At 37.7% G+C, this 16,110-nt stretch overlaps 1 protein-coding gene across 1 annotated transcript in view; it reads left to right on the forward strand.

Annotated features, from left to right (window-relative positions):
* ESR2 (estrogen receptor 2) overlaps nt 1-16,110 on the forward strand; it is a 242,199-nt gene that overhangs the window by 185,908 nt on the left and 40,181 nt on the right. Inside the window, exon 4 of the mRNA XM_053704477.1 lies at nt 10,914-11,216. Within this exon, the coding sequence (XP_053560452.1) occupies nt 10,914-11,216 (303 nt within the window). The remainder of the gene's footprint in view (nt 1-10,913; nt 11,217-16,110) is intronic.

The following is a 16,110-nucleotide window of genomic DNA, read 5'->3' on the forward strand; positions in this document are numbered from 1 at the left end:
CCCCCCCCAACATTACAACCCACCACCCACATACCCCTAATCTAACCCAAACCCCCCTTAAATAAACCTAACACTAAGCCCCTGAAGATCTTCCTACCTTGTCTTCACCATCCAGGTATCACCGATCCGTCCTGGCTCCAACATCTTCATCCAACCCAAGCGGGGGTTGGCGATCCATCATCCTGTGCTGAAGAGGTCCAGAAGAGGCTCCAAAGTCTTCCTCCTATCCGGCAAGAAGAGGACATCCGGACCGGCAAACATCTTCTCCAAGCGGCATCTTCGATCTTCTTCCATCCGGTGCGGAGCGGGTCCATCTTGAAGCAGGCGACGCGGATCCATCCTCTTCTTCCGTTGTCTCCCGACTAATGACGGTTCCTTTAAGGGACGTCATCCAAGATGGCGTCCCTCGAATTCCGATTGGCTGATAGGATTCTATCAGCCAATCGGAATTAAGGTAGGAATTTTCTGATTGGCTGATGGAATCAGCCAATCAGAATCAAGTTCAATCCGATTGGCTGATCCAATCAGCCAATCAGATTGAGCTCGCATTCTATTGGCTGATCGGAACAGCCAATAGAATGCGAGCTCAATCCGATTGGCTGATTAGGGGTTAATAAATATAATATAGGGGTCGGCGATGTTAGGGCAGCAGATTAGGGGTACATATGGATAACGTAGGTTGCGGCGGTTTACGGAGCGGCAGATTAGGGGTTAAAAAAAATATGCAGGTGTCAGCGATAGCGGGGGCGGCAGATTAGGGGTTAATAAGTGTAAGGTTAGGGGTGTTTAGACTCGGGGTACATGTTAGAGTGTTAGGTGCAGACGTAGGAAGTGTTTCCCCATAGGAAACAATGGGGCTGCGTTAGGAGCTGAACGCTGGGTTTTTTTCAGCTCAAACAGTCCCATTGTTTCCTATGGGAGAATCGTGCACGAGCACGTTTTTGAGGCTGGCCGCGTCCGTAAGCAACTCTGGTATCGAGAGTTGCATTTGCGGTAAAAATGCTCTACGCTCCTTTTTTGGAGCCTAACGCAGCATTTGTTTGAACTCTCGATACCAGAGTTAAATTTATGGTGCGGCCAGAAAAAAGCCAGCGGAGCGTTAACAGCCCTTTTACCGCCAAACTCCAAATCTAGGCCTATGGATGGTGTGTAGTGGTGGCTCTATTTAAGACTAGTGGTAGCCAATCGGTGTGTCGGTGCTGATTATTTGGCGCCAAAAATTTTGACCCGTTAAAGGAAGTGCATATGATTATAGATCTGATATATAGATGAAATAAAAGTATATCTAAATGTGTTACTGCATGATGACTAATTATCATTATTGTTCAAAAGTATCCTTAGAGATTTTATGAATTAAAAATCGGTAATGCCGAAAAGTGTCTAGAGTGTTTCCTGCGATATAACCGGAAGTGGCTATAGCGTGCCTCATTACGATTCTATTTCCGGTTTCGCTCTTTGTTTTGTTTCCGGTAAAGTTGTTATCACTTCCGGTAGTACTATTAGGCGGTATTGGTCGCATGGCCTTCATATGGTGGGTGCCCTTACTAAAATGGAATGTCTTAATGTTAACGCTTAGTTTACATATTGTGCTGGACATCTAAAAGTAAATGTGATGATCTGAAGATGCATAGGATGGCTGGTTATAAAAACTCTATGATACATTCACGGATTTTAAATTAAAACATAGTCAATAAACATGATAAAATATAATAGAATATTGTGACATAATTTAAGACCACAGTAAAATATAAAACAAATAGAGTATCGACAAAAGATAATCAGAATGGTCAAGATGATCAAACATTCAAATTGACATCGTAAAAAAATGACATCGTAAAAAAATTGCAGGGTATATTAAAGAGATCGAATATATAAAACAAATATGTAAAACACATATATAAAACTTGTAAAACAAATATCGAGGGACATATGAGGATAGTGTACTCCTGAGGTCTTATACCTAATATATTAAATAGGGATAGCGATCAACTTATATTGGCTCTAAGGCCTACTAAAAATAGAGTACATGGAATACATAAAAAACTTTAAAATTTTAAAATTTTAAAAGTTATTAAAGAGCATTATTAAAAACATTATGATTTTTTAGTTTTTAAAATGGTTAACAAATAAAATACCGTAAAAAAGATCCTGGGAGATTCGGAGTGTTGGGTAGATCAATAAATCGGAAGAGGGTTACATCAGGGCCATTATACCTAGGGGATATCTATTCATATTCCTATTAGAGTTTTTATTGCCCACACCCACATCATTTAATCAAATACAATTTGCTTTTATCTTACGCTAATATTTTATGTCATTTGTGTTTATTGTACCATGGATCCATGATTTTATTTATATGTTTTAATTGTATTAAATTGTATCTATTTTTACACATGTTTTAATTGTAATGATTTGTATCCATTTTTGCACATATTTTTAATGATACTGGATTATCTGCAATTATCCATTATATTGAGGATCTTAATACGTTATTTATCCGTCATATGTCATTTTAGTTCCTCCGCCTAATTTTTGGCGCTCCCAGGTCCCTTTCTTATTCTGCAGAGCCTAGATGGACATGGACTGACTATAGATGTTTTGAGGCTAAGCAATAGCCCCAAATAAAGCACTAGTTGCCAGAAGAACCACTTGAAAAATGGAAAACATGATGTTCTGTATGTTATGTACAATATGTTAAGTTTTTCAATAAAAAAATAATAAAAAAAATAAAATAAAAAAAGCCTGTTGAGGACTACATAACTGAATTTAAAAAGTGGTCTGAAGATAGCGGTTGGAATGATCTGTCACTCAAAAATCAATTTAGACTCAGTTTATCCGATCCACTCAAGGATGAGTTAGCAAGAGTAGAATTGCCACATAGATTAGAAGGTTTAATTAATTTAAGCATTAGCCTTGATAGGCGTTTAAGAGAATGCAGACATGAACGTAGTTCAAGTGATTATTCATTAAAACCTACAAGTACATCCAACTCTACACCACAGTACACTAGGTCACCTCCTAAAACAACATCTGAACCCATGGACATCGGACCTCTCAACTCCCAAGAAAAACTCAGGAGAAGAAATAACAACTTGTGTTTGTACTGTGGAGCGATGGAACATGCTGTTATAGACTGTCCAATACTTGCTCGTCAGAAAAAGGGTAAGAAGTATCCTAATAGCACTTGTTACAATCTACAAACTCCTCAATCTACTCATTGTTTACTCTCGATTATATTACAGTGGGAGAATCATTGACTACTTACCAAGGCGATTATTGACTCTGGAGCCAGCGCTAATTATATTGATTTGAATTTCACTCATGTAAATAAAATTCCACTTATCAAGAAAAATACTGCTGTGTCGGTAAGAGTTATTGATGGTAGCCAGATTTCTTCAATACCAGACGGTTCCCATACGAGTATCTACATCCTCTAATCATATAGAATATATATCTTTTGATGTCATCTCCTCTCTATTATATTCAATCATTTTAGGTTACTCCTGGTTAACCCTACACAACCCTACTATTTTTTGAAATTCCTCTAAAGTCGAAATTAAGTCAGAATACTGTAACACATCTTGCCTCACAAGTCACCATATCCGTCAATCCATTGCAACAAACATACCACTGGAATATTCTGATTTCCAGGATGTATTCTGCAAAAGGGAGTCTGAAAATGTACCCCAATAGATTTGTTACCAGGAGTAGATATACCTTGTGGTCATATTTTTCTACTCTCTAAAATTGAACTAGATCATTTAAAAAGTTATCTCAAAGAAAATCTTAGGAAAGGGTTCATAAGACCTTCCACTTCGCCAGCTGGAGCCGGCATGTTCTTTGTTAAGAACAAAGACAATACCCTCCGACCAATAGGGGATTATAGGGAACTTAACCAACGCACGATTAAAAACAGGTACCCCTACCATTAATTCCTGAGCTCATCGAACGTCTTGAGGGAGCCACTTACTTTACAAAACTAGATTTAAGCGGTGCTTATAATCTCATACGCATCAGAGAGGGGGACGAATGGCTCACAGCATTCCGTACTCGATACGGTTTATACGAGTACACTGTGATGCCATTCGGCCTCTGCAATGCACCTGCCACCTTTCAATATCTAATAAACAATATTTTTAAGGATTTATTAGATATTTTTGCTGTCATTTACCTAGACGACATTCTCATTTATTCAAAAAACCAATCAGATCACGTAAAACACGTTCGAACAGTACTTTCTAGGTTGAGGCAGCATTATTTATATGCGAAACCAGAGAAGTGTATATTTAATACTAATACTATTACCTTCTTAGGTTATGTCATTACTCCGGAAGGAATTAACATGGAGGATAGCAAGGTTTAAGCCATTCTACAATGGCACATTCCTACTACCAAAAAACAAATACAAAGATTTATGGATTTTGCTAACTTTTATAGAAAGTTCATCAAAAATTTTGCTCATATAACCAAACCACTCACTAATCTCACTAAAAATAATGTTAAGTTCACTTGGTCTGAACAAACACAGTTAGTCTTCGATGATTTAAAACATAGATTTACAACAGCTCCAATACTCACTTATCCAAACTCATCACTTCAATACATGATGGAAGTTGATGCTTCTGATTACGCGATAGGAGCTGTTTTGTCGCAAAGACAATCTCTCAAACATCCGCTACATCCAGTTGCCTTCTTCTCTCACGTAATGAATTAATCAGAAATCAACCATGCAATAGGTGAAAAAGATTTACTAGGGATTAGGTCCTCATTCGAACATTGGCGTCATCTGTTAGAGGGTACAAGTATTCAAATTTTAATATACACAGACGGCAGAAACCTGCAATATTTAAAAACTAATAAAACTCTCACATCTAGACAAGTTCGTTGGAACCTCTACTTCAGTAGATTTAACTACCTCATTACTTACAGACCCTCCAGTAAAAATGTAAAAGCTGATGCTTTGTTCAGAATACACCAGAAACCTTCCACAATTCATAACCAAACAACCATTATACCACTTGATCACATCATTGGTCTCACCGACAACGTGATCTCTCTCTTCAAAGTTCATCAGAGTTCTGATGATGACACCTATTACACAATTACATCTTGGAACAGATGGCTTCCACTACCACGAAAAACTCATATACGTACCACAAAGCTTGAGGACTATGGTTCTACACACTAACCATGTGACCCCTCTGGCTGTACACCCTGGAAATCAAAAGACTGTCGAGTTAATTTCCAGAACATTTTGGTGGCCCAACATGAACAGAGATATAACACAGTATGTAAGATCCTGTAAAACATGTACAGTTTCAAAACACAGTACTCAATGACCCTACGGATAATTGCTTCCTTTACCTACTCCAAAAAGACCCTGGACGGACATAGCATTAGATTACATTGTAGAATTGCCCAAATCATCCAACAACAATACTATATTGGTAGTAGTGGACCTTTTTAGTAAAATGGCACACTTTATTCCCACTTCCAAATTACCCACTGCTTCTGAAACAGTTCAATTACTGATTCAGCATGTCATTAAACATCATGGACTACCACTCACCATAACTTCTGACCGTGGATCCCAATTTACCAGCAAATTCTGGACCGAGATGTGTAAAACTCTAAAAATACAACAAAGACTGAGCACCTCCTTCCATTCACAGTCTAATGGACAAACGGAAAGGACCAACCAATGGTTTGAACAATTCCTTCGGTGTTTCACTAACTTAAAACAGGATGATTGGTCAAGTCTATTGCCATATGCAGAATTTGCTTATAATAATGCCATTCATACTAACACTAAATTCTCACCCTTCTTCATAAACTATGGCTTCCACCCCACTTTTCATCACGACATCTTCCTTGAAAGTGTTTGTCCACTGGTAAACGATCTCGTAAATACTATATCTGAAACCTTCAAAGTGGTAAAAGAGAATATTGTTCAGTCCAAGAGATATCAAAAGTTCTACTTCGATAAAAAAAATCTCCTACCCCCAAAAATGAAATTGGGGATAAAGTTTGGCTCTCCACCCATAATTTATGGCTACTATATCCCTCTCGTAAACTATCATCTTTATACATAGGACCTTATGACATCAAATCTATCGTAAATCAGAATGCAGTAACCCTCTCACTCCCTAAAGTTTTGAAGGTACATCGAACCTTTCATGTCTCCCTGATTAAGCCCTTCCACCCAACTCGTGATTCAGATGCAACTACCTCTGATTTTCCTGATTTACAAGACCTAGGAAATGAATATGAGGTACATTCAATTAAGGACTCTAGACGTTGTAGGGGACTCTTGCAGTATCTTGTTCATTGGAAGGGTTATCCTGATGATGATGATTCCTGGGAGCCTGTGACCAGCTCTCTGCCCCACGCTTGGTGTCCCAGTTCCACTGTAGACACCCTGGCGGACCTCGACCTTGATCCCCTGAGTGGATCTTTGGGGGAGAGATCTGTCATATCTAATTTGTATCTTCTAACTTTAAACTGCTCTTTACCTTTAAGGGGAGGTATTACCATCATTTCCACCTGTATATAACTCCAGCCCTCGCACTATTCCGTGCTTGGTAATTTCTGTTTGATACTTCCCAATTGGAGTCTCATTTGCAAGCCTCACCAAGATCGTACAACTTGCTTGTGTGATCTTCATTAAAGGATTTCCTTTCCAGCACTTCATACTTTCTATCCAAAGCTAGTTGCTTCCCTGCTCTCCAGACGTCTCAGCGGATATTGCCGTGACGTCACACGCCGAAGATCTTCAACCCACTTTCCGATCATCCAGAACTTTTATCTGCTTACAAATCTTGCCTTTCCTTCTTACTGCTGTTCGGAGCGGACTTTTTCTAAAACTTAGCTGTGATCTGGTTCAAGTTAACCCAGCATCTGTAAGTTCTTTACTAGTGATTATCAATGTATCTGTTGTGCACTATTTCTGTTGTAAAGGTGAGCTATATATTTTCCTCTGCCATATACTGCTGCCACCTTATGGCCATAGAGGCTTAATATATACAAATGCACCTAAAGTAATGAAAGTGATCCTGCTTCTTAAATGATATATATATCCCTGATATCATCCGTTATCTCCTGTTAATCCTGAATCATCATCACTCCCACAACATATATAACTTTAGCTCACGAATGAAACTATATATGTAATTTAGCACAAACTAAATCCACAGTTGGGTTCTTCCTTCAATCAAACAATCTCTCTTTTTCCAGGGAACTACTGAAATTTATATTAACTTTTACACAATGTTATACATTAGCAAGAGCACTAGATGGCAGCAGTTTTATAACTATGTTATACATTAGGAAGAGCTCTAGAAGGCAGCAGTTTTATAATAATGTTATACATAAGCAGGAGCACTAGATGGCAGCATTTTTATAATAATCTTATACATTAGTAAGAGCACTAGATGGCAGCAGTTTTATAACAATGTTATACATTAGCAAGAGCACTAGATGGCAGCAGTTTTATAATAATGTTATACATTAGCAAGAGCACTAGATGGCAGCAGTTTTATAACAATGTTATACATTAGCAAGAGCTCTAGATAGCAGCAGTTTTATAACTATGTTATACATTAGGAAGAGCTCTAGAAGGCAGCAGTTTTATAATAATGTTATACATAAGCAGGAGCACTAGATGGCAGTATTTTTATAATAATCTTATACATTAGTAAGAGCACTAGATGGCAGCAGGTTTATAACAATGTTATACATTATTAAGAGCACTAAATGGCAGCAGTTTTATAACAATGTTATACATTAGCAGGAGCACTAGATGGCAGCAGTTTTATAATAATGTTATACATTAGCAAGAGCACTAGATGGCAGAAGTTTTATAACAATGTTATACATTAGCAAGAGCACTAGATTGCAGCAGTTTTATAATAATGTTATACATTAGTAAGAGCACTAGATGGCAGCAGTTTCATAACAATTTTATACATTAGCAAGAGCACTAGATGGTAGCAGTTTTGCTACAATGTTATACATTAGTAAGAACACTAGATGGCAGCAGTTTTATAATAATGTTATACATTAGCAAGAACACTATATGGCAGCAGTTTTATAATAATGTTATGCATTAGCAAGAGCACTAGATTGCAGCAGTTTTATAATAATAATGTTATACATTAGTAAGAGTGCTAGATGGCAGCAGTTAATAACAATGGTATACATTAGCAAGAGCTCTAGATGGCAGCAGTTTTATAACTATGTTATACATTAGGAAGAGCTCTAGAAGGCAGCAGTTTTATAATAATGTTATACATAAGCAGGAGCACTAGATGGCAGTATTTTTATAATAATCTTATACATTAGTAAGAGCACTAGATGGCAGCAGTTTTATAACAATGTTATACATTATTAAGAGCACTAAATGGCAGCAGTTTTATAACAATGTTATACATTAGCAGGAGCACTAGATGGCAGCAGTTTTATAATAATGTTATACATTAGCAAGAGCACTAGATGGCAGAAGTTTTATAACTATGTTATACATTAGCAAGAGCACTAGATTGCAGCAGTTTTATAATAATGTTATACATTAGTAAGAGCACTAGATGGCAGCAGTTTCATAACAATTTTATACATTAGCAAGAGCACTAGATGGTAGCAGTTTTGCTACAATGTTATACATTAGTAAGAGAACTAGATGGCAGCAGTTTTATAATAATGTTATACATTAGCAAGAACACTATATGGCAGCAGTTTTATAATAATGTTATGCATTAGCAAGAGCACTAGATTGTAGCAGTTTTATAATAATGTTATACATTAGTAAGAGTGCTAGATGGCAGCAGTTTTATAACAATAGTATACATTAGAAAGAGCACTAGATGGCAGCAGTTTTATAACAATGTTATACATTAGCAAGAGCACTCGATTGCAGCAGTTTTATAACAATGTTATACATTGTCTAGAGCACTAGATGGCAGAAGTTTTATAATAATGTTATACATTAGTAAGAGCACTAGATGGCAGCAGTTTTATAAAATGTTTATACATTAGTAAGAGCACTAGATGGCAGCAGTTTTGCAACAATGTTATACATTAGTAAGAGCACTAGATGGCAGCACTATTTTTTGTCATGTAGTGTTCCAGACATGCACACAACGCATCTATATATCTTTTCAACAAAGAATAACATGAGAACGATACAAATTTGAAAGTAAAAGTAAATTGTTATTTTTTTTTAAATTGTATTTTCTGTCTGAATCATGAAAGAAAAAAAAATGGGTTTCATATCCCTTTAAAAAGTTTTGCTAAAGCTGTTTATTTGGAATTTGTTAAAACTGGGCCTTAAGGGCCAATTGCTCATTTGCTAATAAGCATAACTCTCACTGATTTATTGATATTGACGCATCTTTTAAATATGATCATTATATATTTAAAAAAATATTCATTTTAAAATTCCATAAAATTCCCTCAAATTATTTATTCCATGTGTGATGAAATGTTTTTATTGCTCCCCTTAATATCTCATATGTAACTCAGATGAAGTATTACTGATTCCCACTATGTCGCTTCTAATTGATTGGAATGGGGCCAAAGGTCAGTGAAAATGATGCTGTGTTTTTGTTATTTGGAATGTGATCATATTGTGTACTGGCAAGGGTCTAATGTAAGTTTGTTTTTATAACTGTGCAACGTGTATTCATCCTAAGGAGTCCCTTTCTGATCCTGTTACTGATGTCACCACATGTGATGATGTCACAGGGGACTGGGAACACCTTTTTGAAGTTGAGAATTCTAGGAAGGGATTCTGGTCTGGGGGGAGAAATTATCTCAGTCCCCAGACCATTTACAAGGACAAGACACACTGTCACTGGAAACAGTTTGCTATTTCAAATAAGGGGTCACATGCCCCTGTAAGATGAACAGGTTTGCAGTAAAAACAATGATTACTTGCAGCAGAACCCAGACGTGGATTGCACTCTAATGGACCCCTATCTCCTCACAAGCATCAGACTCAGTGCTTTCAAATGAGGGGTCACTTTTCTCCCTAGGATGCAGGTGATAACCTCGAAAAAAAGGGCATTTCAATGGGTGGTGCAGGGGGCTATTACAGAGCCCCTATCTCCACCCATCTCCTTCATGTGAAAAAAGATATTCCCCTCTTTTAAATGATGGAGTCATTTGTTTCTAGTTATGCAAACACGTTTTTTTCTTTCAGTTAAATAAGTGCATTTAAAATTTTGATACAAATTTGTCAGGTTACTTTCTGACATACAAAACAGAGAGATCTGCAGGTGTATCCTGCTTAGATAACTCATACACACCCAAGTAATGCCCAGTTCAGCTCATTCGGCAAGACTAGGACACTTATTTTATAACAGAAATATAAGGAACCTTTTGAATTTTAACCTCTTGATTACAATTTCAACGTTTTGAATTTATAATTTAATGCCTTAATGTAACCATGGGCTTTTAATATTTTAATGTGTACTATTAATACAAGCTTTTATCTATTATTTCATTACGATTTTTACAGTGTACCTTGAGTACATTTTTGCGTATTTTATTCATGCTTAAAAACTGTGCACTATATTATATGTATGTGTCTCCCATTCACATACGGAAATGTTGGGTACACCCCTTAGCGAACTATAGAGCTATCAAAATACATTTTGCTTTTAGAGAATCCCATAATCCTGAAGGTTAATTTTAGACAATTTTACCTGAGTGACGAGCTTTAGATAATCTGTCTATTGTTTTTTTCTGTGATAACTATAAATTGCGGTTTCCAATAAGACTAAAAAAAAGAATCTTTGGGGGCTGGGAATATAAAAATAAAAATATTAATGGTATCATGGTATCTAAGATAATGTCTTTGATAAATATTAATATCATTTTGCTTCCGAAAATAATCTGAATTAGGTTTTTAATCTCAGGAACAAGACGGGAACGATGTGGTTATCGTATTATACGGCACCGGCGGCATTCAGACGATCAGATGCATTGTGTTGGAAAAAGCAAAAAGATCATTGAAAATATAACTCGTATAAAAGAAGTACTTCCCAGCTCGTTAGGACCAGAACAGTTTGTTTTGTCTTTAATCGAAGCAGAACCGCCAAATGTTTTGTTAATGAATTGTCCCAGCAAACCCTTCACAGAGGCTTCTTTGATGATGTCGTTAACCAAACTTGCGGATAAAGAATTGGTTCACATGATAGGTTGGGCCAAGAAAATTCCAGGTAAAAAAAATGATTTTGTTATTTAAAAAAATATATGTTTCAGCAATATGTTAAGATCCAGATTTGTCCTCAAAGGGACATTAAGTAAAAAAAATTAGAAACCAAATGATACTACTGTATAAAAAAAATATGCAATGAATAATAAATCTGTATTTTATGTCTAGCAATTATGGACCAGATTACAAGTGGAGCAGTATTTAACGCTCCTGTGCTAACTACGCTAAAAGTAAGATTTTTGCATTGTGTTGCTCTCGTATTACAAGTTGAAAGTAAACTGTTTTCGCACAAGCGCTAAAAGCCAAACTTAGACTATCGCCCGTGTATTAACGTATTCTCCAATAGAAGTCAATGGATCAAAAAAAATGTGTGGGGGGGGAACGAACATCCTACTCGCATGCAATCCCAATAGCATATTCTCAAGTGCGCTAACCTGGCATGAAAATAGGAATATTTCATATTCCAATGTTCCTCACACACAACCCCAGTTCCCAAAAAAGTTTGGACAGTATGGAAAATGCAAAAAAACAAACAAAAAGAGTCATTTGATAATTCAATTCACCCTGTAACATATTGAAAACACATTATTAACACATTATTTGATGTTTTACTCTGTGAATTTAATGTATTTTTTAAAATATACACTCATTTCTAATCTGATGACTGCAACACGGTCCAAAAGCGTTGGGACAGGAGTAATTTAGAACTAATAGCGATGTGACAAGTTGAAATAAGAAGGTAATGTGAAACAGGTGAGGCAATGTGTAATCTTAGTATATAAGGAGACTCCAAACAACGCCTAGTCCTACAAGAACAAGGATGGGTCGAGGCTCGCCAATCTGCCAACAGATGCAGTGAATAATCCAACACTTTAAGAACAACATTCCCCAAAGACAAATCGGTAGGATTTGGGTCATTTCACCTTCTACAGTGCACAATATAATTAAAAGATTCAAGGAATCCGGTCAAATCTCGGTGCATAAAGGGCAAGGTCAAAAACCACTTCTGAATTTGCGTGATCTCCGATCCCTCAGATGTAACTGTCTCAAAATCCGTCAGTCTGTAATGGATATCCTGACATGGGCTCGGCAAATACTTTGTTAAACCTTTGTTAGTCAACACCATTTGCCGCTGCATCCACAGATACAAGTTAAGGCTTTACTATGCAAAGTAGTAGCCATACATCAACAGTGTCCAGAAGTTCAGCCAACTTCTCTGGGCTCGGTCTTATCTGAGATGGACAGTATCACAGTGTAATCATGTTTTGTGGTTGAACGAGCCAACATTTCAAATAGTCTTTGGAAAAAACTGCTGTTGTGTTCTCCGGCCAAAGAGGAAAAGGATCATCCAAACTGTTATCAGCATCCAAAAGCTAGGGTCTGTCATGGAATGGGTGTGTGGGGTCAGTGCCCATGGCATGGGTAACTTGCACATCTGTGAGGGCACTATTAATGCAGAAAGATTAATGGGAGATGGAACTAGCGCCTACTCTAAGCCCCTGGCTCGGGGGAGGGGTATACCTAGTGACCACCAATAGAAGTCAAGTAAGAAAGGGGACCCCCCAAGCGCCTACCAAACCGGAGGCAAAAGGGGAAAGCAAAATGGGAAAGCACTGTAAGTTTACTACAGTTGAAATTTAATAACAGTTTAAAAACATACAGTATACCCTTTATAAGGACACATTCTCCTAAATAAACTCAGTCTTGATAAAGGCCTTACTGGGGCCGAAACGCGTCGACTGAGTATTGGTAAGCCTATTCCCTTTTATGTACAATTGTGTGAAGTTACCTGCATTGAACACTTTCGGACACTAGTTATTTGATTTTATATGGTTTAACACCCATTACCCAGTCCCGTGCAATCTCAGTCTAGGACCGTTGAATATCTGTTGCTGATTATTTGTTGTCGACATTTTGCACATTGTTTGTATAATTTGAACTGTTTTTATCTGTTATTTTATCTCATGGATCCATGATATATACTGTATGTTTTTAAACTGTTATTAAATTTCAACTTTAGTAAACTTACAGTGCTTTCCCATTTTGCTTTCCCCTTTTGCCTCCGGTTTGGTAGGCGCTTGGGGGGTCCCCTTTCTTACTTGACTTCTATTAATGCAGAAAGATATGTATACATTTTGGAGCAACATATGCTGTCATCCAGACCTTGTCTTTTCCAGGGACATCCCTGCATTTTCCTGCAGGACAACGCCAAACCACATTCTGCCTGGATTACAAGCGCAAGAGTGTGGGTGCTACCATGTCCTGCCTGCAGTCCTGACTGTTTCTGATCGAGAATGTGTGGCACATTATGAAGCACAAAATAAAGCCAAAAAGGCCCTGTACAGTTGCGCTGCTGAACACATGCATAATGGATGAATGGGGGGAAATTCTGCTTGCTAAACTTAACCAACTGGTTAATTCAGTGCCCAAATCTATACTATAATTGCGTTTGTAACGCGTCCATCAGTGTCACCAGTTGCGCATGCATCCTCAAAGGAATGTTGGCTACGTGAGGCAGCCAAAAAAATCCATCTGGATGCAGCATAGGCAAACCCGAAGCCTTAAAAAAACAAAAAAAATGCAACCGCCCGCAAGAAATAAATACAAAACACATAACCGTCCGCACGAAGTATAACAAAAAAAAACTAACTTCCCGTACGAAGTATTAACAAAAACCAAAACAGCAAACCCCCCACATCGCAAAATAATAAAGTAAATAACCGCTTATCCACAAATATCATAATTAAAATGTTAACCCCTTAACCGCCAACCCCCCACATCGCAATAAACCTAATTAACCTATTAACCCCTAAACCGACAACCCTCCCACCACAATAAACGTAATTAACCTATTAACCCCTAAACCGACAAACCCCCACATCGCAATAAACCTAATTAACTTATTAACCCCTAAACCGGCAAACCCCCATATCACAATAAACCTAATTAACCTATTAACCCCTAAACCGACAAACCCTCACATCGCAATAAACCTAATTAACCTATTAACGCCTAAACCGTCAACCCCCCCACAACGCAAATAACTCATTTAATTACTAAGCTGCCTAACCTAACACCCCCTAAATTATCCCCAATACTAAGTTACACTTAAATAAAACCTAACATTAAATTACAAAAAATCATCTAAAATTACAAAAAATAAAAAAACTCTAAAATTACAGAAAAAAATAAACAAAATTATAAAAAAATAAATAAAAAAATTTAAACCTAATCCCTATAAAAAAAAACACCCCCTAAACTAAACTACCAAAAGCCTTTAAAAGGGCCTTTTGTAGGGCATTGCCCTCAGTTAAACTGCTCTTTTACATTTAAAAATTACTAAATTACCCCCTAACAGTAAAAAAAAACACCCACCAAATCCCCCAAAATAAAAAAAACTAACACTTAAAAAATCTAAACTACCCATTGCCCCTAAAGGGGCATTTGTATAGACATTGCCCTTAAAAAGGGTCAATCAGCTCTTTTCCAGCCCATTAAATCCTTAATCTTAAAAATAAAAAAACCACCCCAAAAATAAAAAAAATCCTAACACTAAGCCCCAAATAGGTACTCACTGTTCCTGAAGTCCAGCGGAGAAGGTCTTCTTCCAGGTGGCTCCTTCATCTTCTATCTTCATCCGGAGCGAAGGCGGCATGGAGCAGAAGTGCGGAGCTGGCTTCCCCGATGCGTGGATCCTCAGCGGCGGTCCTCAATGGCGGAGGTACTCAACGGCAGCTGTCCTCGATGGCAGCAGTCCTCGATGGCAGCAGACCTCGGCGGGTGGAGGCTCCTCTTCATGCAATCGCCCGTTGCACACTAAAGATTGAATGCAAGGTACCCCATATTTATTGGGGTACCTTGCATTACTATTGGTTGATCTTTTGAAATCAGGCAATAGGATGAGAGCTACTGAAATCATATTGACTGATTTAAACAGCCAATAGGATTTCAGTAGCTCTAATCCTATTGGTTGATTTAAACATTTTAGCCAATAGGAATGCAAGGTACCCCAAATGGATTGTGGTACCTTGCATTCAATCTTGAGTGTACGACGGACATCGGATGAAGAGGAGCCTTTATGCCACCGAGGAATTCTGCCACTGAGGACCGCCGCCGTTGAGAACCACCACTAAAGATCCACCCCTCTGGGAAGACAGCTCCTCACCTCCGCTCCGCGCCACCTTCATTCCAGATAGAAGATGATGGAGCTGCCTGGAAGAAGACCTCCGCCGAACTTCAGGAACGGTGAGTAACTATTTGGGGCTTAGTCTTAGGTTTTTTTTTGGGGGGGTAGCTTTCTTTTTTTAGATTAGGGTTTTTTGGGCTGGGAAAGAGCTAAGGGCAATGCCCATACAAATGCCCCTTTAGGGGCAATGGATAGTTTAGTGTTAGCAAGAATGGTTTATTAAACAAGCAGACACAAACTACATATAAAGATATACTGAGATATACATATTCATATGCTTATGACACAATTATATTCGCTCATTGTAGCGGAAAGGCAGCTACTACTTGTAAGTCATTTTGCCAGCAGATATTTCTGTCCGACAACAAGATTCACACCTATATCACCGAGAACTATTATTAAAGCAAACAATACTTTCCTTGTCATAAGCAGCAACATTGCTAATCCACCTTAAAGGGAAAGCAAAGTCAAAATTCAACAGAGCATGCGATTCAAATCAACTTTCCAATTTACTTCTATTATCAAATTTGCTTAATTATCTTAGAATCCGTCTTTGAAGAGTATGTTCAGGAGTAGCAATGTACTCGTGGTCACATCTGGTGAGCCAATGACAAAAGGCATATGTGTGCAGCCACCAATCACCATCTAGCTCCCTGCAGTGCATTTTGTTCCTGAGCATACCTAGGTATGATTAACATTTTATAACATAAAT

Source organism: Bombina bombina, chromosome 1 (assembly GCF_027579735.1).
Source record: "Bombina bombina isolate aBomBom1 chromosome 1, aBomBom1.pri, whole genome shotgun sequence".
NCBI classification, from domain to species: domain Eukaryota; kingdom Metazoa; phylum Chordata; class Amphibia; order Anura; family Bombinatoridae; genus Bombina; species Bombina bombina.